The sequence below is a fragment of the Prunus avium genome, chromosome 3, assembly GCF_965620075.1.
Source record: "Prunus avium chromosome 3, drPruAviu1.hap1.1, whole genome shotgun sequence".
Classification (NCBI taxonomy): Eukaryota; Viridiplantae; Streptophyta; class Magnoliopsida; order Rosales; family Rosaceae; genus Prunus; species Prunus avium.
The window spans coordinates 40,688,219-40,713,788 of NC_142286.1; the positions used below are offsets into that span (position 1 = coordinate 40,688,219).

A 25,570-nucleotide genomic window follows, 5' to 3' on the forward strand; every position below is an offset into this window, starting at 1 on the left:
GTTACACTCAAGATTTATGTTAAATATATATTTTTGTTGCGAAGTTGAGTTAATTTACTGAACCTTTCATTTAATCGAAGTAATGGAAGCAACTCAAAGAACAGTTATTATTATACTCGGAAAATAACATTTTATATGTCTAAGTAACTAATCATCACACGGACGCTCTGATTACCTTTGGGCCAACAATAGAACATAAAAATTTAAACTTCAAATCAAAACCCAGAAGATGGTCTCAGGTAAAAGAAAGAAAACCCAAAATCCTTGTTGCAATGCTATGATAGAAAACTATATATTTACAAATAAATAATAATAAAAAGATTGCAGGATGAAAACGAAATATATAGAATGCAAGATTGAAAGAACCAAACTCGGAATAAGCCTGAAATGAAGAGTATCTAAATGAAATAATAATCGTATACAGGCATAATTCCCATGCCTACCGATAGCCGAAGAACATATCCCATCTAACATTATTTTTTGTTGCCTATTCTTGACAGGGGGAAGACACCTCCTCACTCCTAACATCAAATTTCAAATTCATCTCTGATCTAACTACAAATACGTCTTTTAAAGAGGATGAGAGCAAAACCATCCCCCGAAAATCAGACAAGTCAAAAAAGGAAAAACTGGGATACAGGTTCCGGATGTAAATGACATAAAAATCCCCACTTGCTTAGAAGCCATTTTAAGTATAACTTCCGCAATCCTATGCTTATTTAATTCCTATGACAAACTTTCCAGTTTCAAAAACAACAAAGTTGATGAGATTGATCACCCAGCGGATTACACCTTAGCAAGCTCTGTGGCAGCAGCAACAGGAGGAGGGGCACCACCAGTTGTTGGCCTGAAAATACATACACCAATTCCATAAGATTTACCTAACAGTTCCTTAAATCAACTAGTGACAAAGCAAACAGTTGCGGGAAGGAATAACTTACAGCCCGACAAAAACTTTGAATGCATCATAGATTCCCCACTGAGCTCCAGTAAGAGTTCCAATCATGACAATACGAAGAGGAAGCCCACGGGTAAAGAGACCGACCAACCCAATCTTCTTCACAGCCTGAACAAGGAGAAACCAAAACAGTCAAAACAAAACAATGAAGATGTACTACAACAAACATTATCCAGAAACCATAGCAGCACTCACATCACCAACTGTTGCCCCTTTGGCATTGTTGAGAAAAGAGACAAGATTGTCAGCAGGATGAGAAACAATAGCACAGAAAACACCAGCCACGTATCCTCCAGCAAAACTCACACCAAGCTGCAAAGATTTGGAGCACTGGTCCTTAGGTCTAGGGATGGCATATTTATAGAGCATCTCCACAATGGCCTCGAAGGAGGCAAACTTCATCATTGTGTCTGCAGGAAAAAACAAGTAGATCAGTAATCAAGTAAAAGCAATTTTGTGCTAAAGTAAAGCATAGTATATAGCTTCAAGATCATAAAACTGCAAGGATACAAATTCAGCACCTATTAGGCTAGTTTCACAAAGAGCTTAAATGGGAAGTTCTAACAGAAAATGTAGCATATAATAGGCCATAGGCTGAAATAAACACCACATCAAGACCCACAAACAGCTTCGAGCAAGAAAGTTCTTTTCTATTAAATGATAAGAGGACTACACGAACTCAACTTTGGGCTCAACTCCAAATAAAAAAAGTAAACATGGATCATAAGATTAGATCTTAATTAACATGAATAAAGCTATCTTCTTCTTTTTTTGGCCAGAAAATTCAAGGCATTTACCTAATGCTTAAAAAAACCACGAATGCAACAATTAGATCTCCTGACCCCAATAGATTACTCTCCAGACAATACTCGAACTCAGGAAAGCATGGAAGTGGAAAAGAAAGAACAAAATTCAAACTTCAGAGTAGTAAGCATGACCATAGAAATAGGAGATTCTCAAAACTACAGTTTTCAAGTTTGTGGAGACCAATTGCATCCTCAAAATTACCACTTTCATTTTTAAAAAGGGTTCCCTGTATGGTGCATACAGTACCATGGAATACTCCTTCCAAATCATACAGAAATATGTTAAAGCTGTATTTAACACAAGTAGACAATAAAGACGATCATGTGTTCCCATATTTCTAACTTACATGGAATTTGACGACCCCATAGAGGAACAATACCCTTGTACAACCTGCAATGGAAAATTATTCACATGTTAATCTTAACAACAGCAGCTTGTTTGAAACCCAAAGGAACAACTCATGCATCCATGTGTGTTGCAGAGCATAAATATTGAAATGATGATGCAGTAAAACATACCCAAGAGCACCTTCAGACTTGATAAACTTAGGAAGTCCATCTGACAAACCTCTAGCAAATCCAGGTTGAGTTTGTACCCTGACCTTGACTGCTTCAAAGGGGCAAAGCGCAACATCTGCAATGACCTCAGCAGATGCAGAACCAGCAAGGTAGATTAAGGTTTTGTACTTGGCAGAAAACTCTGGTCCGGCAAGGTCAGCGTAGTACTTCTTGAAAAACTCATAGAATCCAAACTTGCAGGCACCCTGAGCACTGTAACCGAGGAAGGTAGGCACCCATCCCCTGAAGAAGCCCTTGGCGCCCTGCTCCTTGAGTAGAACTCCAAAACCAGATGATATGCTTTTGTACTTTGCTGGGTCAATCTAGAAACACAACAATTAATATCCACAGCGTCAATTAAATTATCTACATCCGCCACTAAGTGTAGTGAGAAATATGTTAGTTACAGATGTCTTTGATATGATAAACAAAATAAAGATTGAAGTTAACAGAACAAACATCTTACATTCAGAACATTACAAAGCGAACTAACTAAATCAAACGATCAATATAGAGTGGCAGGTTGAAAGCAATCAATACAGAATGAGAATGAAATGAATCAATCGAAGACATAGAAAATAGAAGGAAAAAAACAACCAATGGTTAGCGGGGAAAATCATGAGTGGAGAATATTAATTAAATAAAAATCTCTAAAACTGTGCAAATTCATTGAAAACTAGATCCAGTTCAGATCATGATGCAGTGGAATTAAGGACCGAGATATTCAAAATTAATAGCAAATACGTGAGAACAAATCGCAGACCTAAGCAGACAAAGAACTTAGACAGAATATACGGATGAATACATAGACAAATGAAATGTAACGAGCACATACGAAGATAAAAGACCGCAGATCTAATCAGGTAGAATGAGTTGTTGTATGATAAGGATATCAAATCAAAATAAAATCAGAGATAGAAACTTGGAGATGAAAAGGCGAGGGATCTGAAGAAAAGAGGACCTGCATATTGCATTTGACGAGGTCAAGAGGAGTGACGGCCATGTGAGTGAGACCACAGCTGAGGATCCCTCCAAAAGTACAGGCAGCGTAGAAGGAAGGCGAGTACATCTCGATCTTCTTGGAGGGCTCGCTCGGCGACGGAATGACCAGGCCCTTCCTGGCCGACGCTCCTTCGACGTTCACATTGGAGGTGAAGCCGCTAGGCCTGGCATGGAGCATCTTCTCCAGCGCTAGAGTTTTGGTGGACGATGAGGAGCTGTAGAGGAAGCTAGGGATCAGAGACTCACGCGAGTGTTTATCTGAAAGAGCCATGAGAGAAACAGGAAGTGGTCTGATTTGTCTAAGATTTGGGAGTTAAGAAGGAAGAAGAGGAAGGACCTTGAGATTTAGAAGCAAGGGAGAGGGAGAGAAAGGGAAAGGAAATGAAATGAAAGAGAGAGGTTTTCTCTCCCAAACTCTCGCTGCCAGATGCTTTGTTAGAAATGGGGTTCTCCTCTGCCTTTTGATTCCGGTTTTTGCTATGGTCCAGTGCTCAACCCTCGCATCAATTCTATGAGATGACCCTGTCGATTTCGTTTAATTACGATTCTGCCACCTTAGTGCTGCTGACCTTTCGCTGGTCTCTCACTCTGACTGAGCACATTGGGCCCGGCGGCCCATGAAAGTAGGGCTTTGGAACATGTTGACTCTGAAATCCCACCCTTGTTTTGTTTCTCAATTATAAATTTGCAGTTGTGACCAAAAAAGAATTATAAATTTGCAGTTGTGACAAAAAAAGAATTATAAATTTGCAAATGTGAATTATGCCAATTGATATGGTTAGCGTGTTCGCTTCTTTTGGGCTAAATTTTCCTCGTAATTAGAATAGTTTTGTATATGAAAATTGTCAAAAAAGAAAGAAAGATGCATTCACCTACAATTTTCGCTTGTGTATATTCAAAGAATTTTAGTTAGGTAAGTTGTTTGAACATAGCAATATATAAATGATATTTGTGTGTATGAGAAAGGAGTTGTAAATGGTAAGAAGGTGGCTTTTGTTATGTCGTCCTAGTGTGAACAACGGTTATAGAAACAGCCTCAACAATACCAAGAACCAACCCATGGGGAGCTGGAATCGTATATTCGTAGGCATATCTCGGGGAAATCAATACAGAATATGGTCTTTCAATTTGGCAATTTCCAAACTTCAGTTTCGTTGTAGACGACTACTCAAATTTCCTTTTCCATAAAGAGAAATTTTCTTACTTACTTTCCTTTCTAGTTACCCCTCCATATATATATACAAAAGAGAAAAATACAAAGTCAACAAAAGCCAGCATAAATTTTAAAAAATGAATAATAATAATAATAATAAACAAAATAAATCATGTGAAGATTCGAATAGAAGATCAAATCATAATTCAACAATACCAAAAACCTCATTCATTTGCTTCCCACTTCTAGCATTCATTAGCAGCACCAGAAATAACACAAGAGCTGTAGAATGTCTGAAGATTCAGAATTAGAGGATTTGGTTCCTATCCTGATACTGTTTCTCTGAATCATGTGGTCGAAGGTGAAACTGCAAAATGAGAGAGCTCTTCAAGAACTAGAACCTTCATTGCCTTAATAAGCCATCTTCTCAAGCATGATCATTATGTCCTTGGTAGAATAGTGGTTTGTGGTTTCAGGACAAGAATCCTAGTTTACATATATAATTTACTGTCTTCTGTTCATTGAAAAACATTTGTATCACAAGTGGCATTCAGTCTCACCAAAACTGAAGCAAAATATATGAAGCCCATTCCTAATAAGCCGTTCTTTCAATCAATGCCTATGATAGCTGCAGTTCTGCATTGCTATGATTCTTAACACCTTATCAATGCCTAAGGCCGTTTATCAAGCCAATATTGCTTATCAATCCAAACTTTTAACAGAGCCATCACCAATAATCTCCGCAAGAACACAACCCATCCCTAAAGTGATGAAATCGCTTTGAATCTCTGACCACAATTTCCCGATTAACGACCTTGGAAAGCAACTTAATAACAGTGTGACAATCAGCACAAACTCGAAGATTCTTGATTATCTGAATTGTTGTACCAGGTACAGAATTCATGATTCCAAAGGCAACAGCCAGCTTCTCACTATGAACTCTAACAACCATTTCCTTCTCTTCCTCATCAACATCGTGTAGAACTGAAGTCACATTGGGTGCATAACCAACTTCTAGCAGCTTGATAGTTAGTTTTTCCAGATACTCATAAATCCTCTCATGTTGAGGATGCTCTCTATCTCCAACTAAAAATAAATGAACCTTACCTTTCAGTTCGACCAAACTAAATCCAGGAGGTTTAACCAACCCACGATTCTTCATGAGCACTCTCATCCTCTCGACATCTTCCCATCTTCCGGCATCAGCATATATATTTGAAAGCAAGATGTAGTACCCGCAGTTATTTGGGTCCAACTCAAACAGTTTTCTAGCAGAAATCTCTGCAAACATCACATTTTTGTGTATCCTGCAAGCCCCAAGAAAGGAACCCCATACTACACAGTCTGGTCTCACCCTCATTCCCTTTATTAAATCATAAGCCTTGTTAAGATCACCCGAACGCCCAAGAAGATCAACCATGCACCCATAGTGCTCAATCCCAGGTTCTACACCAAATTTGTGGTTCATGGTATTAAACCAATACCAGCCTTCTTTTAGTAGACCTGCATGACTGCAAGCATTTAGAAGCGACACAAATGTTATATAATTTGGTTTGATGCCATCCCTTATCATGTTGTAGAAGAGTTCCAAAGCTTCTTTGGCACGGCCATGCATTCCATAACCTGCAACCATGGCAGTCCATGTCTTGACATTCTTCTCATTTGTGAACTCAAATGCCTTCCTTGCCATGTCAACTTTTCCACATTTGCAATACATGTCGATAATAGAGGTAGACACTATCACATTCTCTTCCAAGCCCATTTTTAGAACCTATACAAAAAAGACCGAAGATGGCAGAGTCACTTAACTTTTTCTTTTCATTTGTAACACAATAAACTGTAACAAACCAAAGCTGTAACACACATGATGATTAGTTGAGAGGTTGCAGTAATACCTTATTATTCTACAGAATGCAAAATTATGTGCTTGACAGTAATTCAAATACCTGATCATGTATAGACTTCCCAACCAGCAGAGGCCCAGAATGCGCACAAGCTATTAAGAGAGCTGACAACGTCACCGCATTGTAGTGGAAGTCACCATCCTCTACCATGCCATGGAAGACTTCCAATGCCTCGGAAGATAATCCACTTTGTGCATAGGTTGCGATCATGGAGTTCCAAGAAACCAAGTCCTTTTGAGACATCCCATCAAACACCTTCCTAGACAGACTGGGATCGCCACATTTGGCGTATGCATCCATCAAAGTATTCCCAACACATAAATCCTCATCAAAACCCTTCTTCACCACCAACCCATGAACACATTGTGTAAGTCCCTTCCTGGATACACGAGAACAGGCCGACAAAACAGAAACCACAACAACAGGGTCTAAAGAAACATCCTCATTGTCAATTTCCTCAATCAACAAGTCCTTAAAGAGAGACAAGGCTTGGTGGGCATGGTCGTTTTGGACACAGCCGGTGATCATGGAGGTCCAAGAAACCACATTTCTGTGAGGAATTAGATCGAACAGTGTCCATGCATCGGATAATAGGCCGCACCTGGAGTACATATCAATGAGGGCAGAGGAGACAAAAAGGTCGGACTCAAAGCCGAAGACCAAAGCCTGCTGGTGAGCTTGCTTGCCGGAGTGAAGATCGAGCAAAGCTGAGCAGGATTTGATGGCACAAGGGAAGGAGGAGCGGGTTGGTCTGAGAGAGAGTTTTCGCATGGAAGAAAATGCTCGGAGGGCTTCGACAGAATCACCGCTCCGAGCCAAGTCGGCAATGACTGAGTTCCAGGAAGAGACATCGTTTTTGTCCACGTATTTGCTGAACCAGGTAGTGAGGTTGGGGTTGACTACTGAAACTGAATACGGCCGTCTGTTGATGAAATAAAAACTCGATTTTGAAATCTTCATTCATTCATTCATATGCATTCATTTTTGTTGGTGCTTTTGATTCCCGCTAAGCAAGCAAACAAGTTGAATGTGGGATGTTGTTTGCCAAGCAACTCTCTATCCTTTCATTCTCTTGGCTTAAGTTGGTAAGTTTCAAAAGCGTATTATGATTATGACTGAAGAAGAAGAGTCCGTTAACTTATATTTCATTGATATTCTAAATTTTTTCTGGAATCAACTTATCAAGAAATTCAAGTTTTCATAAGCCACGTATTAATTAATTAATTAATTAATTATTGTAACCTCAAATGAGGCTGCTGAACTGAACTGAACTGAACTGAACTGAACTGGGCAAAGTAGTTTGTGGATAACTTAGAAAAGAAACCAAAATCATCGCAAGTCAACACACAGAAACCTGTGTGTGTGTGATTCAGCATTCAGGTGCAAATTATTATTACAAGCCCTTGTTCTGCTTCTGAAATCCTATCCTATCGTAGCTAATAACAAACAGCTCTGGCATTAATTGTACAAGTCGATGGAGTACGTAGTAGTTAAACAAGATTTACAAACAAAGTAGAAAGGGCTGCAGCATATATTGCAACAAGAGCACACCCGCGGTTGAAGTCGGCGGATGAATTAACCTTCCCCACAAACTCACCTGAGCTGGGCACTGCCACTGCCACTGGTGCAAATGCCTCAGAAGTAGGAGAAGTAGGGAAAAAGGAGGACATGTTGTTGTTGGGTGCATTCCCATATGGTAAAACGGCTGGAGAAGCTGAAATGGTTGGCGTTGGCACACAATGCCTAAAACTAGCAAAGAGGATGGCTATGCCTAAAACTGCATACAATTTCTTCATAGGAGGAGCCATGGCTAATATTCTCCGAGAGATTTTAGCTCAACTGGACTGAAGTACTGGACTGAACTGGACTGAGGCTTCAAGCCTTCAATTCAATATATAGTATTAGTAAGATAAGAGAGACTGGGAATTTGGGTGTCTCTGGCTCTCTGTCTGTCTGTGTGACCGACTGTTTGCTGGTGCAGTGAAGTCACGGGATGGACAGTGACAGTTTTAATTGCTGCTCTCTTACTCTTACCCTCCTCCTTTATTCTCATTTATTGGAACCTTTTTGTTTCTCGTCATTCATCTGTCTCTCTGTCTCTCTGTCTCTCTGTCTCTGTCTGTCGGTATGGTTATGGTATATATTAAAAACTAGCACAGATTCTATGCTGTCTTAACATTTGTTCGGTAAGTAATTAGAGACCTCAGGCTATACATGTGTTTGCGCTTCAAAAGACGACTACTAAATCTGTATTTCTATTATGAATCAAATAAGATGGTGAAATAAGGAAGAAGATGATAAATCAGATGAAAATGCAAAAATCTATCCAAGTTCTGAAATTAGGAAGCAGCTACTAGCTACCTTAGCTAGGCTTCTTCTTCTCACTCAGCTCTTAAATTTTTGGCAATGCGATCCGATCCGCATCTTTCGGCTGCCTTCCGTAATCTCACCATCGCGTCATCCCATGTGAGTTGTGAACTTGTGACCCACCTGTCTTGTCTCATACTCTACTTTGTGAGTTTTTGCTTTTGGCTAAGACTAAAAACTTAAAAACTTAATAAGAGAAGAAAATTACAACACGAATCCCGATTCCCGAGTACAACCCAGTCCTACGCTGGAGACAAGACTAGCAATAGAGATAGAACCACTGTGCCATGCCATGGCTTCGGTTTTTTTTCTCTCTAACATTGGTTTTACAATTTTTGGCATAAAGATTTTTTTTTTAAAATAATGAAAGGCCAAAGAATCTTCCATAAGAAAAAAAAACACAAAGAAAGGAATTCAAGAGTTATTCAACAAGTACCGTATGGAAGCATATGATCTGAATATGATGATGCATTACATAACATACATGAAACCAGCATAGTGTTAGTGGTCAGTGGTGAATCATGAGATTGTTCCAACTGAGAATGAATGAATAATACATATATATATATAGCATGGAACTCATCAAAGTTTCTGAATTGTGAAAGAGCTTAATTTCTTCCACATACAGGAAATACATGATTTTCACACCATCTCCTGCAAAAGCTACAAATAAAAAGAATCACCCAATACAAGGATCCAACTCCAACCACAATGCTTTCTTCTTCGGAGTTGTAAATCTTGAAATAAATTTAGCAAATGTTACAACAAATGGCGGGGGTGGGGGGGTATATTGCAAATTTATGCAAAATCGTGTTTCCTGACATTCTGATGATGCCGGGTTTTGGCCAATAACTAAAAACTTCACTTTCCCACGAGTCGATATAATGTAAGGATTGACTCGATACTCCAAAACTTTAACACAACTACATAAGCCTGAGGTGTGCAGTATCATTCAACCTTTTTATCTGCCAACCTGTTCTCCATGAATGCTGCAAAACTGTCACCGAGGAATCCTCTATGCAAATCTTATGTGACATTAATGGGCTACATCCAAGGATGCCTGTGAGGAGACACTTGATTGGCACTGCATGACTGAAAATGCCAATACAAGACACAGAAGAGGAGCTCCTGCCACTTAAATCATGTGCGGAACTTTGGTGATTGACTTCCCGAGGGGAAATCTCATCCTCAACCTCCTGATCTCCGGTTGTAGTCACCACTTGTAGCCGGCTCTTACCAGATTTTTTCCTTAAGAGCCCCTGCCGCTGCCTGTGAAGCAGATCCCATTGAGGTGGTGGGAGAGAAGACCCATCTCGGTCATGAATTGAGTTGGTTAAAACATGAGAATTATGGTGTGAAAATCCTTGGCTCTCATTCTGATTGTGTGACGAGAAAGAGAAGTACGCTCTTAACTTTTCAGTAAGCCCCAGAACTGTCCCATTTAAAAATTGAACCATTTGAAACTCCACTTGCCTAAGTGACTCTCCTGATGGTGCAGAGAAATCAGGCTGAACCCTGTCAATGAAGCTCAAAAGTTCAGCTGTGTATATTTCTGACCGGGGGCACCCCTCCCAATCCCCCTGACTCATCTCTGCAAGTGCATCCGACGCTTGTATCTGTTCCACTGGAAAGTTCATTTCCTGCATGATTTTAACTACTTAGATATATGCAAACAGATCTTAAATACCAAAGTTCTGCCATAAACAAATCACATAACAGATATCTTGCATTATCTTTTAGCTGCTCATATGAGGAAATAATATTACAAGGCCTCTTTGTGTCAAGATCGTCAGTTAGAAGCCATTTCTTAGAAGGAAGAAGCCATAACTGTGAAAGATCCCACACTAGTCATGCAACCGAGCCTTTGAGGACAGCAACAGTAGTGATGCATATTAGCATTTATAGCTTCATTACACTCATGAGACAAAAACTTGGCTCGAAGAAGCTTTTGATCCCGACTATGAGTAGTCTTTATATTTACCATTTAGAACTATCGATGGCAATATCTACCAAATTATAGGCTAGCATTATTCCCTTGTAGCTTTCAACCATGTTACTATCCTGCTTCTTATCTTCGAACAGTGAAATAGCTTGGTTGAATGGGGATTGAATTAAATTTTGGGATGGCAAGGGTGCGCTTATGTTGGCCAGGGATTTTCATCAACCACAATCAGCAGCATAATACCAAAAAATAGGCTGCTTGATCATTTTAAGACTTCATCTAGGTTGTTTTATATAGCATTACAGATAGGCTTCAAAACAGATCATCTTCAGCGCATGATCTTCATCTAGGTTGTTTTATTACATAGCATTTTATCACGGTTAATAATCCGTATAGGGCTCTTCCTTTCTTCCACATGAAAACCATCACTAAGAAAGAGACACAGAAGAATTGAAGAGAGTACAACTCAATTTGGGAAAAGAAAATAGACCCTTCAAAAATCCTCGTGGCGTGCATGTAAGGTATGCTCAATTCTATAAAGTCTTGAAATGGTAAATTCAGAATACACATATTAGTATTTTGAAATACATAGCTGGAGGAGATTGAATTGTCCAACCAAAAGAATATATTGATGGACTGGTAATCACTAGTAATAACCAGGAGTGATTTAGCGACTAATGAATACAACCGGAGAGAATAAGAGTCACAAGGAAAACGCATCTTGAGGCAGCCAGATAAATGAAAACACTTTATCCAAGTAACAGAATCAGAACGTATAGGACATTGTGCATATTTCGGATGCATGATCAAAATTCTAAACTAGTAAGCAAGAGAAATATACTCATCAGTCTCCAATGCATAATCAGAATTCTAAACTACTAAGCTGCTCAAGGCTCAAGGAAGACTGATTGAAACAAGTTAAATTGAAAAATACAAAAAGTACCTGACAGACGGAAACCGCCATTGAGCGCGCACGATCCAAAGGGGAGGTGTAAACGGCATTGAAGCTGACCCTCTGGGAATTCAAGAACACCGCTAAGGCCCTGGCTTGCCGCTTCCCATTGGGGGTCAAAGCCGCCTGAGGGCAGCGGCCGCCCACCAAATCGGGCCGCAAATTCAACTCGCACTCGCCGTGACTAATCAAAAAGACCTCCGTCATGAAGCGGTCATCCTCCATGGCATTGGAACTCAAGGAGAAGCTTCGGGAGAAGCCCTGAGGCGGCGGCAGAAGAGGCGGAGGAGGAGCGAGGACGTTGTAGGGGTCCCAGACCTTGATGGAGGGCCCGAGGCGCGGGGTGCCCAACGAAGAGAGCTGAGGCGAGAGCGGCGATGCGGATGCGTGGCAAAGCATCTCGGGTTCTTGTTCTAGAACCTTCTTGATCAAATCCTTGTCCAGTTCATTTCTAATGGGCTCACCAATATCGTTCTCTTCTCCTTCCTCTTCTTCTTCTTCTTCTTCTTCTTCTTGGTCTTCTTCGCTCTCTTCGACCACTTGTACGGACTGGGTGGCACCCATTAATTTAGGTTGTAGGATGAGATTAGAGAGGAGTTAAAAGCAGAAGGTAGCAGTAGTGATCCTGTGAAGTGACGAGGACAATGGCAGAATCCTGCTTAAAACATAGAAAACTAAATCTACAAAGAGTGAGAGATGAGAGAGAGGGAGATAAAGGTAAGATCTTTTTCCGTTTTATGTTATTCTAATTTTGTGACAGAGAAAAGGTGAGATCTGGACGCAGTAATTTGGTGAAAATAAAGCTGGTGATGTATTGTATTGTATAAGTAAGTAAAAGAAATGAATGAGATGGTTTGGCTGGAGGTAGCTGGCTGGGTGTGGGTGAGACCGTGAGAGTGAAAGAGAGATCCAATCCAATGGAAGACCTAGCCTGTAGTTTGTAGATCTGCTTGCTTCTTGTGTCGTTTGAGTTTGACTTGTGATATATCCTTCCCTCCTTCCCTCCTCCCTCCCTCCTTCCCTCCTTCCCTCCCTCTATATCTTCGATACTTCCATGTCCATATATCGATTGATTTGAAAGTCCGCAAGGCAAGCTATCATCCACCACCTATCATCATCCTCCTCCTCCTCCTCCTCCTCCTCCTCCTCCTCCTAATCAGCTAACTGATTCTCCTTCCTTCCTTCGCAGTTGTTCGTACTTGTAAAACAAACATTTCAGGCAAATAAAATTATCCCTAAAATTGAAAAGAAAAATAAAAAAAATAAGTTAAGTTACTACTAACTCTCAATCAATCACGTTAAACTGTTCAAGTATGATCGAAAACCTTTTACCAACAAAACAAATCACACTAAGCTACGACGTCGTACTACTCCTTTGGAACACCCGGGTCCCCGGCTAGCAAGTAACAATACAACGATCTGTCTCTCTCATAATAATCTCATCTCATTGGTTTTTTCTTTTGGTAAATAAAAAATGAAGAGTGCTTAGGCCCAGTCCACGGTAGGCCCGTCTATTGTTATCTTTGTTTGGGATTCGAAATGGAAGGTAGGCACTAACGACAACAGTCCAATCCAATCTAAGGGACTTGATGATGATGGTATTTGTTGGTCTTGGACTAGTAAATAAACACCAAAACATCGCTCCAGTGTTGAACTAGTTGATTGATTGTAAGGGATACCCTTTTCTTAATGGGAAATGTTTAATGAGGACAGTGGGGCTAAGAAAAGAAGAAGATGATGAGGGCAGCAGGGCCAGAAAAGAATAATTAATGTGTTGATTAACAGACAACAAATATGTAATCCCGCACTTTTGAGCCTATAGGTTCATTGAGTTGTCTCATGTTTGTCTCCATAATCTCAATAACATGACAATCTTAGGCTTAATTATTATTATTGACCCAAGTATAAATATATCTAACTATTACACCAATACTTGCAATAAGATGACAATCCTATCCTATTCCTAGCATAGGTAGTCTTTTTTTAAAGTATGTAGCTGCCTTTCCTTTTAATTAATTGGGTTTTGAAGGATAATGAGATTTAATTCAAAAATAAAAATGGTCGGTCCAAAAGAATAACTTGCGTGCGAATCCATATCTTCATCATATTCTATGCACTATATTTTACTACGAGCGAGCTATTTTTCTAGCTACTTTCTTTGATACGGCTGGCTTACTCTTTCTTCTTCTTTTTTTTTTTTTTTTTTTTTTTTTTTTGGGGGGGTGAGTCTACCAAACAAAACATATATTATTAATACAATGAGGTGAGGATAACTTTTTATTTTGGAGGATTAGGAGGAGACTTATTTCTTTTAAGAATTTAAATCAAAATTGTATATGTCTCCCTCCCATGATCCCATCAGTCATCATATCACTCTCATATTCAATTAAAATTATGCAGAAGAAAGTAATAAATGTAGCTACTTTCGCATACAGCGTACATGCATGTAAATGTACACATATACAGTTGATGTTTTAAATTTTGAATTCGCCAGCATTCAATTGCAAATGCTCTCTCACTTGTTAGTTGTTAACCTTAAACTTTTATTGCAATTAATTAATATCCGAGCTACCTCCCATTCTCTCGAGAAATTATAGAATAGGACTGTACCACCATGTCAGCTTGTGATACTCCCATTCAAAATTTGCCATGTGTCATTTTTCAAAATAAATAAAGCTTTTTTTTATAGTTGGAAAAGAAACCCATTATTATCTTTTGAAATAAAATTAAGAAAATAAAAAATCAGGAAAGAGACATAATCACCCACCCTGATCCATTCTCTTACCCTGCGCAGCCTCCCCTTGGCCACCGCCCCTCCCTCTCTTTCTCTTCCAGTGTCTCTCTTTCTTACTTCCTCCCTCTCTCTCTCTCTCTCTCACGCAATTCAATAAATTAACCATATCCCAATCCTTGTTTCTCCCCCTTTTGGTGGCTACCAAAGACCCATCTATATTTCTTCTTTTTGAAGGCCTCACTCATTTGTTGACAGATGCAATCAGATCTGAAAAAGGTTTAGGTGAGAGATGGGTGTTAATGGTAATTGAATAAAATTGGACTCATTTTCAATGCTTATGTTATCTTGCAGGTGGTATTCCACGGGTTCAAGACACCTTGCATTTTTAGAGAGACAGTTAGGAGAGGGAGGGGCGGCAGTGCTGGGTAAGGGGTTGGGTCGGGTGTGAGGTGGTTTCCGGCGTCTTCTTTGTCCTTTTCTGTCTTTTTCGATTTATTTTTTCTTTAGTTTTATTATGAATATAAAAAAGAAGTTTTAAATCCAGCTGTAAAAACTTATGTTTTTTAATATAAAAAATAACACATTTCAAATTTTGAATGGGAGTATCACAAGCTGACATGGAGATACAGTCCTATTCTATAATTTCTCCATTCTCTCCAACGAAAATAATTTGAATGGTGCAAAAAATTCAAAGATATTTAGTCATATACCCATTCTTAGCACTAAAATTATAAATAAATCCTACACCATTTAATTTCTATAAACAAATCCAAAAAAGGATAGCTGATCCTATTGAATTTAATTTTGATTATTAAATTACTTTGATGTTATATTGAGTGTTGCGAGTTTTTGGAGTTAGGTTTGTTTTAAAAAATCAATGGCAGTTTTGTAATTTAAAAAAAGTTAAAAGTCTTTTTGTTATGTTGTAAATTGGTTTTAGGTGTGTTTCTAACGTCCATTTCATATATGGTTTTTTTATATATATATAATTTGGGCTCCTATATTGGGTATAATAGTGGATCTCCCAAGAATTTAATATAAAGAGCAAATCATGGTTGATTCAATTGGTAAGGTTACTGGACTGTGTGTAGTCCCATCAGAGTGTTCGAGTCTCGTTGCCAACAGTCCTCATTGGTGTGCGATTTGTAATTTCCTACATAAATCCATACCGGTGGCAGTTGGTAGTTAGGTGCCACGCGTAAGTTCTTCCGACTCAAGGTTGTGATTTTGCTTTGACGATGGTGGTGAGAGTAGTCAATGTCTCCCTAAACTTTTCTTCATAAAAGAGAAAAGAATTAATATTTTAAAAAAAATTGGATTTGAGAAAGATTTAGAAAAGGACTTGGAAAGCACCATATGCTACATATATCTTCATAAAAAATTACAAATATGTAATTGCATTCCTTAGAAGTGCCCGGCAGGCCGCGGTAAGTGGCCAAAAAATATTGAGATACTTCCCTAGAAGCCCCTTTTGAAAAACTATGACTTATTAGCTTCCTCTTTCCTGTTTTCATAATTAAGGATCAATAAATATATATGACAGGTCACAGATGTTATAAACCATCTTCATTCAACTTGGCTCTACCTTTCTCTCCCTCTCTCTCTCTCTGTGTGCATGAAAATGCGTGTGCAATTAACGTTTTCTTCCCCTCCAATAAAATTCTGGACCTTTTTGGTAGTTTGAGTAGTGCTGCTGCCACTGAGTTTGAGAATTGAGATCATAAAGTACATACATCTTTCTCTTGAAGATATCAGAGTTCAGATCTTCGCCGTTAATATGCTCAGATCTCTAGCTAGGTCAGTTTACACCTTAGCCTTGGGCTCTTACTATTTCTTCATTCTTGATTATATTACATATCTGTTCTGTATGTTAAACTTTGTTGTCTGATCATAATCATATATAGAATCAAGTTCATATATACATATATGATTTATGCCAAAACCTGGAAAATTATGGGCTGACAATTTACGGAAACTGAACTGAGGGATTTTCGGGTGGATTTCTTTTCCCGCAGAGAGTTTAAGCTGAACAGCTGCAATGATTTTCTCTTGAAGCGAACGAGACTTTTTTCAACAAGAGCTGGTGGTGGCCATGGAAGGTATTTTATTTATCCGACTCATCTCATCATACATATATATATAGCTTCAGATTTGGTTTATTATACCTGAATACGGATGCGATGTTGTCCTGGCTAGCTGCAGATTCAAAGTTGTTATTCATTTTTGTTTCTCCTAGCTAATATCTCTAAATTCTAATAATAATAAGTTTCATACCTCCCCTTCCACTGTGTCAATTGTCACTCAGTATTTGCGCCGTTCATTTCATTTCATACTGTCTGTTTTTGGTGTTCATTTAGGCATATTTTGCGCCATATTCATATTGTCTACTGCACTGCATAGTGTTGGTACAGCTGTTTGACATTCAAATTAGCCAAAAAGAAAAGAAGTTCATTTTTCAAGTAATTTCCCCAAAGTGATAAATTAAGAGTATTCATAATGGACTCTTTAAATCACCTCCTTAGATAAATTAAATTTTACATAACATGAAGTTATCCCGCAATTTATCTCACAATTAAATTTTATTCCGTTGTTATAACTTATACATAACGTGGAGTTATCCCGCAATTAAATCTTATTCCGTAGCAATTAATTTTGGCATATTATATGCTATCTGTCTCGAATTCAATGTGATAGTTTTAAGGTCAATGACTCAAATTATACATAATTTAATCAATTAACAGGGTGATGGTGTTGACAAGACAACGATGTTTAAGGTTTAACAGTGAGTGCAGCACATGCAATGTTTGTCAAGGCCATGGTAGATCTAATCTAACAAAACAACGCATATGACTTGTTTTTTCAACTTTAATTATTATTGGTCATCAAATTCAAATATTTGAAGTCAGTAAGTAACGGATGCTATGCAAGATTTCTTAAACGTTTTCATAAAATTGCTTCATTTCGATTTCACTGCAGAATATTAATGATTAGGTTAGCCTTTCACATTCACTTTATATATCTTCAATGCTGGCGGTCTTGTTTTTCGGTGATTTTTTGAGGAATTTTGATCCACGGCACATCATCATTTCAATTGGCATCACCTTTTTCCCATCTGCAATATACCTCTTTTTTCAAAGGACGTGACTAATTTTGTCTTTTCATTGCGTTTTACGCATCTAATTTTCTTGTAATTCCATCATTAACATGCATTTTTGTAGGTCATTTAGTCTGTACCCTTGTACTTAAGTTTGAATTTCTCTATCTTTATAAATTAGATTACTTTGAGATACTTTAAAATATCACTTGTATTTATAAATTAAAAAACATGTGTTCGTTTCATTAAAAGAAGCAGGCTAGAAGGCAAGGTAGCCCTAATAACAGGGTCGGCAAGTGGGCTTGGGAAGGCCACGGCCCACGAGTTCATCCAACAAGGTGCGCACGTGATCATTGCAGACACAGATTCTGAGCTGGGTCAACAAGTCGCTAAAGAGCTGGGCCCAGCAGCTCACTTTGTCCAATGCGACGTCTCAGTGGAGTCCCAAATAGCAGAAGCTGTAGAAACCGCCGTGGCCCGGCACGGGAAACTTGACATAATGTACAACAACGCGGGCATAACAGGACCAGCGTTCCCGCCCAGCATCGCTGACCTCGACCTCGAGGAGTTTGACCACGTGATGCGGGTCAACGTGCGTGGTGCAGTGGCAGGGATGAAGCATGCGGCTCGAGTGATGGTACCTGCAGGCGCAGGGTCCATACTGTGCACATCAAGCATAAGTGGGGTCCTTGGTGGGCTGGGGCCCCACCCCTACTCGATATCGAAATTTACAATACCGGGGCTGGTGAAGTCGGTGGCGAGCGAGCTGTGCCGAAGTGGGGTGCGAGTGAACTGCATATCGCCGGGTCCGATTCCGACGGAGATGTCGGTGCGGGAGATAGGGCAGTTTTATCCGGGTGCGACGCGGGAGCAGGTGATAGAGATTGTGAATGGGGTTGGGGAGCTGAAGGGTGCAAAGTGTGAGGAAAAAGATGTGGCGCAAGCAGCGGTGTATCTGGCGTCGGATGAAGCAAAGTATGTGACGGGTCATAACCTAGTGGTGGATGGAGGCTTTACCTGCTTCAAAACTCTTAGCTTCCCTCCTCCGGATCAATTTGTGTGATTGCTTTATGTAACAAGTGATAAGGTATATTGTCACCTTTCTTTCACCGATATTTAAGTTAAGTTGTGCGTGACACAGTGACAGTGTGTGCGTGCCTATAGACTCCTCGTCGTTTAGGAAGAGGGCCACCACCATATATGGCACATCAACTACAGATAACATATCCAGCAGCAGCTCTATATATATATATATATATATATATATCCAAATAATAACACCAGTGGAGTGGTCCCAGCTCACAGTTTGTAGGGTTTAGTGTTCTAGCTGTCATGTTTGATGGACCCGCCCGGCACTGGCAGCTCAGCTTCCTTTCCTTAGTTTCTAGTATTGTTTCAAAAATGAAAATGAAGCACCGCCTTTGGCTTCCGTGGAGTGGTGGTGTGGATCAAATTGAAATTGAAATGTTCAAATTAAACTCGCAAATTAATTTACTTGACAAGCACATTGTAATTTGTACGTACGTAAACCGTTTGGATCCAGAGGGTCTTTTCAGTCTCCTCCACTCCACATGCATGTCGGGCAAACCGCCAAGTTCAAATTTACTTGACAGACAGATACCTTTTTATTTTTTATTTCACTGTTTTTTTTTGGCAAGAAAAAATTAAAATTAAAATGAAATCGTGAGAATTTGGGATGGATCTGAATCTGAAACAGAATGATTGGTGAGTTGCATGCATGTGTGCCACGTATGTAGGCAAGTTATCCACACAAGATTAGACTAGACTAAAAAACTAAAAGACCAGTCTGTTGATCACGTGAAGTGAGAGGAATCGTAGATTTTATTGTGGTCGTTGTCGTTCTCGTGACGGAGGGCTCGAGTCACTCTTCCATTCCATGGTAATAAGAAGAAGATGAGAGTCAAAGAATCAATCAAGAGACGACTCTTGTTCTAAATTCCGGTCAGCCACGCAATCAAGAGAACACTTTCCTAATAATAATATCAATATGTGCATGCATGATGCATGGCCCATGGGCATGGCTTGGATCGATATACACAAGTTTCAAAGTGTAGATTGATATGATATAGGTGCGGTGGTGAATCGAGAGAGAGCAATCACGAGAAACTTGGGGTTTCTTTTGGAAAATTTATTCCAATTAAAACTGGTCTTTTGCTTTTATGTTTTTCAACTTTGAATTGCAATTTGCATGGCGCAAAAGCCACACCAATTCTTCTACACATTTCACATTTGTGCCAGGCTGCCACCTGCCGCGGTTATGACCACGTAAACCTATTTATATTCACATCTTTCCCCGAACACTGTGACACACATACGGTGTATGATATCGAGAAGCAGCCTAGCCTAGCAGCCAGGACGGCGAGGATCAATTCTTGGATTAGTCAAATAATTAAAATGAACAGAAGCGCCATCTTTCTCTTTACTTTCCTTTTCACAAAAGCCCAAAAAAAGGCATAGAACAAACAAACAATTGTTGTTGATTCTTCAAATTTCAAGTACTGCACTTTTGACTGCCACGCCATGTATTCAATTCCAAACTATAGTCTATAATGTATATATACAATTTACAAATAGGGTTTAGGAAAATTGTTGGAACTTGTTTTAAATCTAATAATGAAGCATGTATTTTAACCACCAAATGAATTCTTTACCAACACTTCTCTTGTGATATATATTATATTAGAAGATGAACAGATGTCGCTTTGGGTTGGGCTTTTCTTGAGGGCTCTGGTAACCTAAGTTAACCGCATTACTGAGAGTCTCAAAGTGCTCTACTTGTGAAAAAGTTTTATGATTCATGTATATTAAATTACGGTTCTGTTAATGGAGTCTAAATTAGTCGAAGATGGCTTAGATTTGCATATCAAATATCTTATGTTTGAACCCTCATAGTATTTTAATTATATGTGTGTTAGAAATTTCCATCTCTTTTAATATAGACTATCGCTTGTATTAAAAAAACATTTACAGTTCTACCTTTTGTCTTCTTTTGAACAGTGCTACTTCTTATAAAAAAAATCATATGTATTTCGTGTATTTACTTATGTATTTTTTATCTACTTAAACCTCCATTCACCTATACAAATGTGAGCTACTTTTTGCATAAAGAAAAAAAGGTCAAGCTTATAATAACCAACCTATTTTTAAGTGTCATGAGTAAATTTTGTGTGTTTTGTCACGCATCAAAATAAATAAATATTTTGTACAAGTAAAAAAAAAATTGTCCCTTAAATATATTCCAAACAAAATCCAAGCCAACAAAGCAGCAAGCAGCAAGCAGCAAGAAGTGACAGTGAGCAGCGAGCGCATAATAGATAAGCACACAGCGGTCTATATTCATTTTCACCTCCTGCGGCCTGCCTGAGAGTCGCTAGTCTAGTACAAAACATAACGTTCAAACTTGAAGATTTCCCAGCCAAAAAAGACAAGAAACAAATAAAAACATTGGGAATCTGTTTGCCTTCGTTTATTCTTAAAAATGATGCTCTCAGTCTCAGTCTGAGCAAAAGTTCCTACCCTTTTCTCAGTTTTCTATTAAACCTCTGTAACTGAGCCCCTCCCTCTTTGTATCTTTGGGGCAACTTACAATACATTATTTTAGAAAAATAGAGAAAGGAAAGCTGAAAACAAAGACAGTCATGCTACCAATGTCCAGCAGCGCCGTTTGGATGGGCGGAGACGAAGATGACGCGGCGTCTTGGACCAGAAGCAGCAGCAACAACAACAACAACAACAACAATAATAACGAGGGAGAGCCCAAAAACGAGCAACAGTCGAGCTTGGGTGCTTCTTTTTACAACTTCAAATCGATGCTGGAAGGTGACTGGTACATGAACAATGTTCTCAACCCAACTCATCACCAAGACCTCCATTCCCTCCCTAACCACCGCCAGCCAGATATCAGAGACATTGCCTGCTTCTCTGAAAACACACTTATGCTGCAACCAATGGACTCCTCCGCTTCCTGTTCTCCCTCTCAGGCCTTCTCTCTCGACCCTTCACCGCCACAACACTTGTTCCCCCCCAAATCCTGCTTCTCTTCTCTCCTCAACGTCGTCTCCACCAACCCTTTTGACAATGGCTTCGATTTGGGCTGCGACAGTGGCTTTCTCAGCTCCTTCCAGGGAAACCAACCTTCCAATTCCTCTGCTTTAATGGGTTTCACGGCCCTCAATTCTCAGTCTCAGATGGGTACTCCCGAACTGAGTTCGAGCGCCGAGTTCCCAACGACTCGGTTGCTGCCAGCGCCCAACAACGACACTGAGCTCGATGGCGACTTTAGCCTTACGGGCTTCCAAGGCTTCGATGGCTCTGGGGGTGCTCAGCTACTCAACAGGGCTAAGCCACTGCGACCCCTTCACGTATTCCCTCCCGTGGGTGCTCATCCCACTCTCTTTCAGAAGCGAGCAGCGCTTCGTCAAAACTCCGGCGGTGACGGGACCGATAAATTGGGGAATTTGGAGATTTCGGGGCCCAGATATGGAGGAGTTTTAGAAAGTTTGGAGAGGAAGAGGAAGAAGAACGTGGAGGGTGAAATGGAGGAAGGGAGTATGGATGTGTCTGGTTTGAATTATGACTCGGATGAGTTTAATGAGTATAGTCAAGTGGAGGAGAATGTGAAGAATGCTGGAAGCAATTCTAACGCCAACAGCACAGTCACTGGTGTTGACGGAGACCGCAAGGGCAAGAAGAACGGTTTACCGGCGAAAAATCTGATGGCGGAGAGGCGGCGGAGGAAGAAGCTCAATGATAGGCTCTACATGCTTAGGTCTGTTGTACCCAAGATAAGCAAGGTAGGAACTTGGTTGTCCCTTAATTTTTTTGCCTTGTTCCTTCTAACAACTTTCTTTGTGCTTTCTTTTCTTTTTCTTTTCTGCTATCATCCTTTTAATTTTACTTTTTCTGCTATTCATCCTTTTAATTTTACTTTTGGCTAGAGATTCATGCACCTGGTTCACGTGAGTTCCTTGTTCTATCGTTTTTAATTGAAGTGGCCGTTTAAAAGGCTTTGAGGATAAGCTTAATTGTTCTTTAGATGGTTCGGAAATATTGGATGTGATATTGTGCAAATTTCTTTTGAAGTGGAAGAACTATGAGATGTGCTCTCTTTTAGCAGATTTCTTTTTCTTTTTACCTCTCTTTGCCTGAAAACTGCAAGAAATCTTGATGGTGAACAACATGTTAGAGGTTTACATAAGATCGAAGGAATGAACTATTCGTCAACACGGTCTTGAAGAAAGTTAGAAAGTTAGATTTTGGTACATATATATGGCAGATTCAGTGGCTCTGGATATTTTATTGCCCCTGTAACAACGACAATTCCAGAGTGCCTTAGTTGCGGCCATTGTTTGTGGGCTTCAAGTTCCTTTTTGTGATTTATGGCTTCTCTATTGTCAGTCATAATACCTGCTGATTATTCTGTCATGTATGCAGATGGATAGGGCGTCCATATTAGGGGATGCAATTGATTATTTGAAAGAGCTTCTACAAAGGATTAATGACCTCCATAACGAGCTGGAGTCTGCCCCACCTGGCTCCTTGTTGCCACCTTCATCAAGCTTTCAACCATTGACGCCCATTCCACCCACCCTTCCCTGCCGTGTCAAAGAAGAGCTCTGCCCAAGCTCCTTTCCAAGCCCCAAAGGTCAACCTGCAAAGGTAAATTTTGTTCACCTGATTTAATAGTTTGACGCATGTACATTTGCAGTGTGATTCTGAACTCCTAAATACACTTCAATTGTCAAAGTATAATGCAATGTAGGTTTCTTCTTTGCTTGGTGTCTAGACCCACAACCGCGTGCAAAACTAATACATTTTCTGTAAAGGGTATGTAATGTATGATTAAGAAGTTTGCTTTAAGTTATAACTTTTGGGCCACTGTATCTTGCAGGTGGAGGTTCGGGTAAGGGAAGGAAGAACTGTTAATATCCACATGTTTTGTGCCCGTAGACCAGGGCTCTTGCTCTCTGCTATGAGGGCCTTGGACAACCTTGGTTTGGACATCCAGCAGGCAGTGATCAGCTGCTTCAATGGGTTTGCTTTGGATGTGTTCCGTGCTGAGGTATGCTTCTTTATCTGTTAGCAAATGCATAAGAGTAATTGTCTTAACATCTAATAACATATACATTAACATATTTATGTATGTTCTGCTGCCTTTCATGCTTGGCGCTTTATGATTTGACATCCATATTTGATGTATTGTAGTATCCTGAGTCTTTGCAAAAAATCTTCTACTTTAATACAGGATATGTAAAAGATGTGTTTGACATGTTTGTTGCTTGTGAACTTTGATTTTCTAAAAATAATACACACAAAAGCGGCGGCTTGTTTTCCCCTTGCATGAGCAAGGATAAGTAAGCACAACCTTGTAAATGGAGGAAAGATTAACTAAGATGTGGACAAGTCCTGACATTGAGATTCTGTTCCGTATTCCCCATTGCCAAATAATAGTCCCATTACTAATGTCATACGGAGTACTTTAGGGTCATAGTGTCTAAACTTTTACAGCTTTTGCTCTCTGTCTCTCACACACATTAATACATGTAAACCACTTCATTTTTTAATATTTTGATTTAGATTGTCATGACCAGTGAAGATCTAATCCGTTCATTTCCTAGTTGCAAGAAAGGCTTCCTACTTTGGACTATCCCTGTTATCATGAAACTGGATGGGGTCATTTGGATGCCTTGGAATGAAATCTAACCTAATTCTTCCATGGCAATATGAATGCACCAGTGCACTGTTACATTTTGGTATGAAGCCATCTTTTAGGAGCTCATTAGATGATAAATGGAAAGAATGAATTTTCTTGAGAGATTTTTATCACCATCAAGATAAGTGATACTGCGATAGTAAGTTGTTGGGTACAGGGAACATGGTGGTGTGTGCTTTGTTTTGCATCATTGAATTGATTTAGAATACAGAATGTTTTCATATAATGAAAATTTGAAACAGAAAACAGGAAAATGTATGCTGAAGAAGATCTGTGCTTTTCAGTCTGTTTTGTTTGGATTAAAGACTATCACATAAGGACTTCAATCCTGAAAATATTACTCATGGTTGGCGACCAAGTTTGATTGGTATAAAATTTGTTTTTGGTAGTGTATGAGACATCTTGTGTAAATGCCATGAAATGCAATTTTGGTATGCTTACTGTTTAAATGTTTGTCGTCTTTAAACAGCTCCCCTGCTTCTCCTTTTTTCTACTCAAGCAAAGTAGATGGTAGTAATAAACTTTTTTGGCTCAATGCAAATTTAATTATCTTGTATGTTAATCAGCAATGCAGGGAAAGTCAATTCTTGCCTGAGCAAATTAAAGCAGTACTTTTGGATTCAGCAGGATTTCACGAGATGATGTGACTCAAGGCTGAAGCAGTTCAAAATTGCAGCTTAGAGAGATGGAGGCGCTAATATAACGGTGTGGTTTGCAGTACCTCAAGTAGCTTGTAAGTTGTAAATGCAATTGCTTCTCATTCCCATTTGTAGAGCCTAGGCCTAGAGCTAGAGATGGTGAACTGCAGATCAAAGTTTGTCAGCGAATGTCCGGAGAGGTTTAATATATCATCTGTTGTTGTAGTGAATATGTTGTATTGAATCAGCCAATAACTGGCATGTTATCTTCAGTAACTTCAGCTCTTGAAATTCATCTCCTTCTTTGTGGCCCAACAAAATAAAGGAAAAGAAAAAGAAAATAATTACTATCTTCTCTTCAATAGCAGTTTCTGTTTACTCGTTTGCTTGCAGGAGTGATATAATTAGGTCACAACTATGCGTGCGGAATTTCTTTTCATTGTCAGGGTCGCATTCGTACTGTTCATGGCAAAAACCGTCCCATTTTGATGGAAGGGACAGGGAGGGACCACCACCCTTGTCCCTGTGATGTATTTTTTATGTTAAAACAAATGAAATTCAATATAACAAAACCAAGAAACTATGTTTGAGTACAAACGAACGGAAATTTTTTTCAAGAAACCACTTCCACTCTACAAGTTTTCACGACTGACTATACAGAGGAAATGCCTTTGCAAATGTTTGTGAATTGTGAACAATCAATTGCCTTTTCGCAAGGAACTTGTAGCT

The 25,570-nt window shown here is 39.4% G+C and overlaps 5 protein-coding genes across 7 annotated transcripts; 2 read left to right on the top strand and 3 right to left on the bottom strand.

Moving 5' to 3' along the window:
- Positions 1-377: 377 nt before the first annotated feature.
- PHT3;1 (phosphate transporter 3;1) lies at positions 378-3,794 on the bottom strand. The gene is made up of 6 exons (XM_021967314.2): positions 3,284-3,794; positions 2,284-2,645; positions 2,112-2,155; positions 1,154-1,368; positions 942-1,066; positions 378-847 (listed from the first exon to the last, which is right to left on the bottom strand). Exons 1-6 carry the CDS (start codon positions 3,593-3,595, stop codon positions 787-789), a joined length of 1,119 nt encoding a protein of 372 aa, XP_021823006.1. The 5' UTR covers positions 3,596-3,794; the 3' UTR covers positions 378-786.
- An 809-nt stretch (positions 3,795-4,603) lies between these two features.
- LOC110764342 (Tetratricopeptide repeat (TPR)-like superfamily protein) lies at positions 4,604-7,525 on the bottom strand. The gene is made up of 2 exons (XM_021967288.2): positions 6,424-7,525; positions 4,604-6,248 (listed from the first exon to the last, which is right to left on the bottom strand). Exons 1-2 carry the CDS (start codon positions 7,339-7,341, stop codon positions 5,205-5,207), a joined length of 1,962 nt encoding a protein of 653 aa, XP_021822980.1. The 5' UTR covers positions 7,342-7,525; the 3' UTR covers positions 4,604-5,204.
- A 1,760-nt stretch (positions 7,526-9,285) lies between these two features.
- MEF14 (Phosphoglycerate mutase family protein) lies at positions 9,286-12,733 on the bottom strand. The gene is made up of 2 exons (XM_021967315.2): positions 11,634-12,733; positions 9,286-10,388 (listed from the first exon to the last, which is right to left on the bottom strand). The coding sequence occupies exons 1-2, from the start codon at positions 12,204-12,206 to the stop codon at positions 9,672-9,674; spliced, it is 1,290 nt and encodes a 429-aa protein (XP_021823007.1). The 5' UTR covers positions 12,207-12,733; the 3' UTR covers positions 9,286-9,671.
- Positions 12,734-15,779: 3,046 nt separating this feature from the next.
- On the top strand, positions 15,780-18,899 carry LOC110764363 (zerumbone synthase-like). Of its 3 annotated transcripts, none has more exons than XM_021967317.2 (3): positions 15,780-16,173; positions 16,392-16,475; positions 17,726-18,899. In XM_021967317.2, the coding sequence occupies exons 1-3, from the start codon at positions 16,154-16,156 to the stop codon at positions 18,531-18,533; spliced, it is 912 nt and encodes a 303-aa protein (XP_021823009.1). In that variant the 5' UTR covers positions 15,780-16,153; the 3' UTR covers positions 18,534-18,899. The 3 variants fall into 3 exon arrangements, with proteins under 3 accessions (XP_021823009.1, XP_021823010.1, XP_021823008.1); XM_021967318.2 differs by having other exon boundaries at positions 17,729-18,899; XM_021967316.2 differs by having other exon boundaries at positions 15,781-16,173; positions 17,723-18,899.
- Positions 18,900-20,745: 1,846 nt separating this feature from the next.
- Positions 20,746-25,136, top strand: ICE1 (basic helix-loop-helix (bHLH) DNA-binding superfamily protein). Its single transcript, XM_021967416.2, has 4 exons — positions 20,746-22,284; positions 22,925-23,149; positions 23,382-23,552; positions 24,770-25,136. The coding sequence occupies exons 1-4, from the start codon at positions 21,130-21,132 to the stop codon at positions 24,848-24,850; spliced, it is 1,632 nt and encodes a 543-aa protein (XP_021823108.1). The 5' UTR covers positions 20,746-21,129; the 3' UTR covers positions 24,851-25,136.
- Positions 25,137-25,570: the final 434 nt, after the last annotated feature.

Bases quoted from the DNA above. Each gene is read 5' to 3' on its own strand.
- MEF14 (XM_021967315.2), bottom strand. From the start codon at position 12,206: ATGGGTGCCACCCAGTCCGTACAAGTGGTCGAAGAGAGCGAAGAAGAC. The intron at 10,389-11,633 runs GTACTTTTTGTA...AAAATCATGCAG, and splicing joins TGGCGGTTTCCGTCTGTCAG to GAAATGAACTTTCCAGTGGA.
- LOC110764342 (XM_021967288.2), bottom strand. From the start codon at position 7,341: ATGAAGATTTCAAAATCGAGTTTTTATTTCATCAACAGACGGCCGTAT. The intron at 6,249-6,423 runs GTATTTGAATTA...TTTTTTGTATAG, and splicing joins GGAAGTCTATACATGATCAG to GTTCTAAAAATGGGCTTGGA.
- LOC110764363 (XM_021967316.2), top strand. From the start codon at position 16,154: ATGCTCAGATCTCTAGCTAG. The intron at 16,174-16,391 runs GTCAGTTTACAC...CTTTTCCCGCAG, and splicing joins ATGCTCAGATCTCTAGCTAG to AGAGTTTAAGCTGAACAGCT. The intron at 16,476-17,722 runs GTATTTTATTTA...TTTCATTAAAAG, and splicing joins GCTGGTGGTGGCCATGGAAG to AAGCAGGCTAGAAGGCAAGG.
- ICE1 (XM_021967416.2), top strand. From the start codon at position 21,130: ATGCTACCAATGTCCAGCAGCGCCGTTTGGATGGGCGGAGACGAAGAT. The intron at 22,285-22,924 runs GTAGGAACTTGG...TCATGTATGCAG, and splicing joins TTGTACCCAAGATAAGCAAG to ATGGATAGGGCGTCCATATT. The intron at 23,150-23,381 runs GTAAATTTTGTT...TGTATCTTGCAG, and splicing joins CCAAAGGTCAACCTGCAAAG to GTGGAGGTTCGGGTAAGGGA.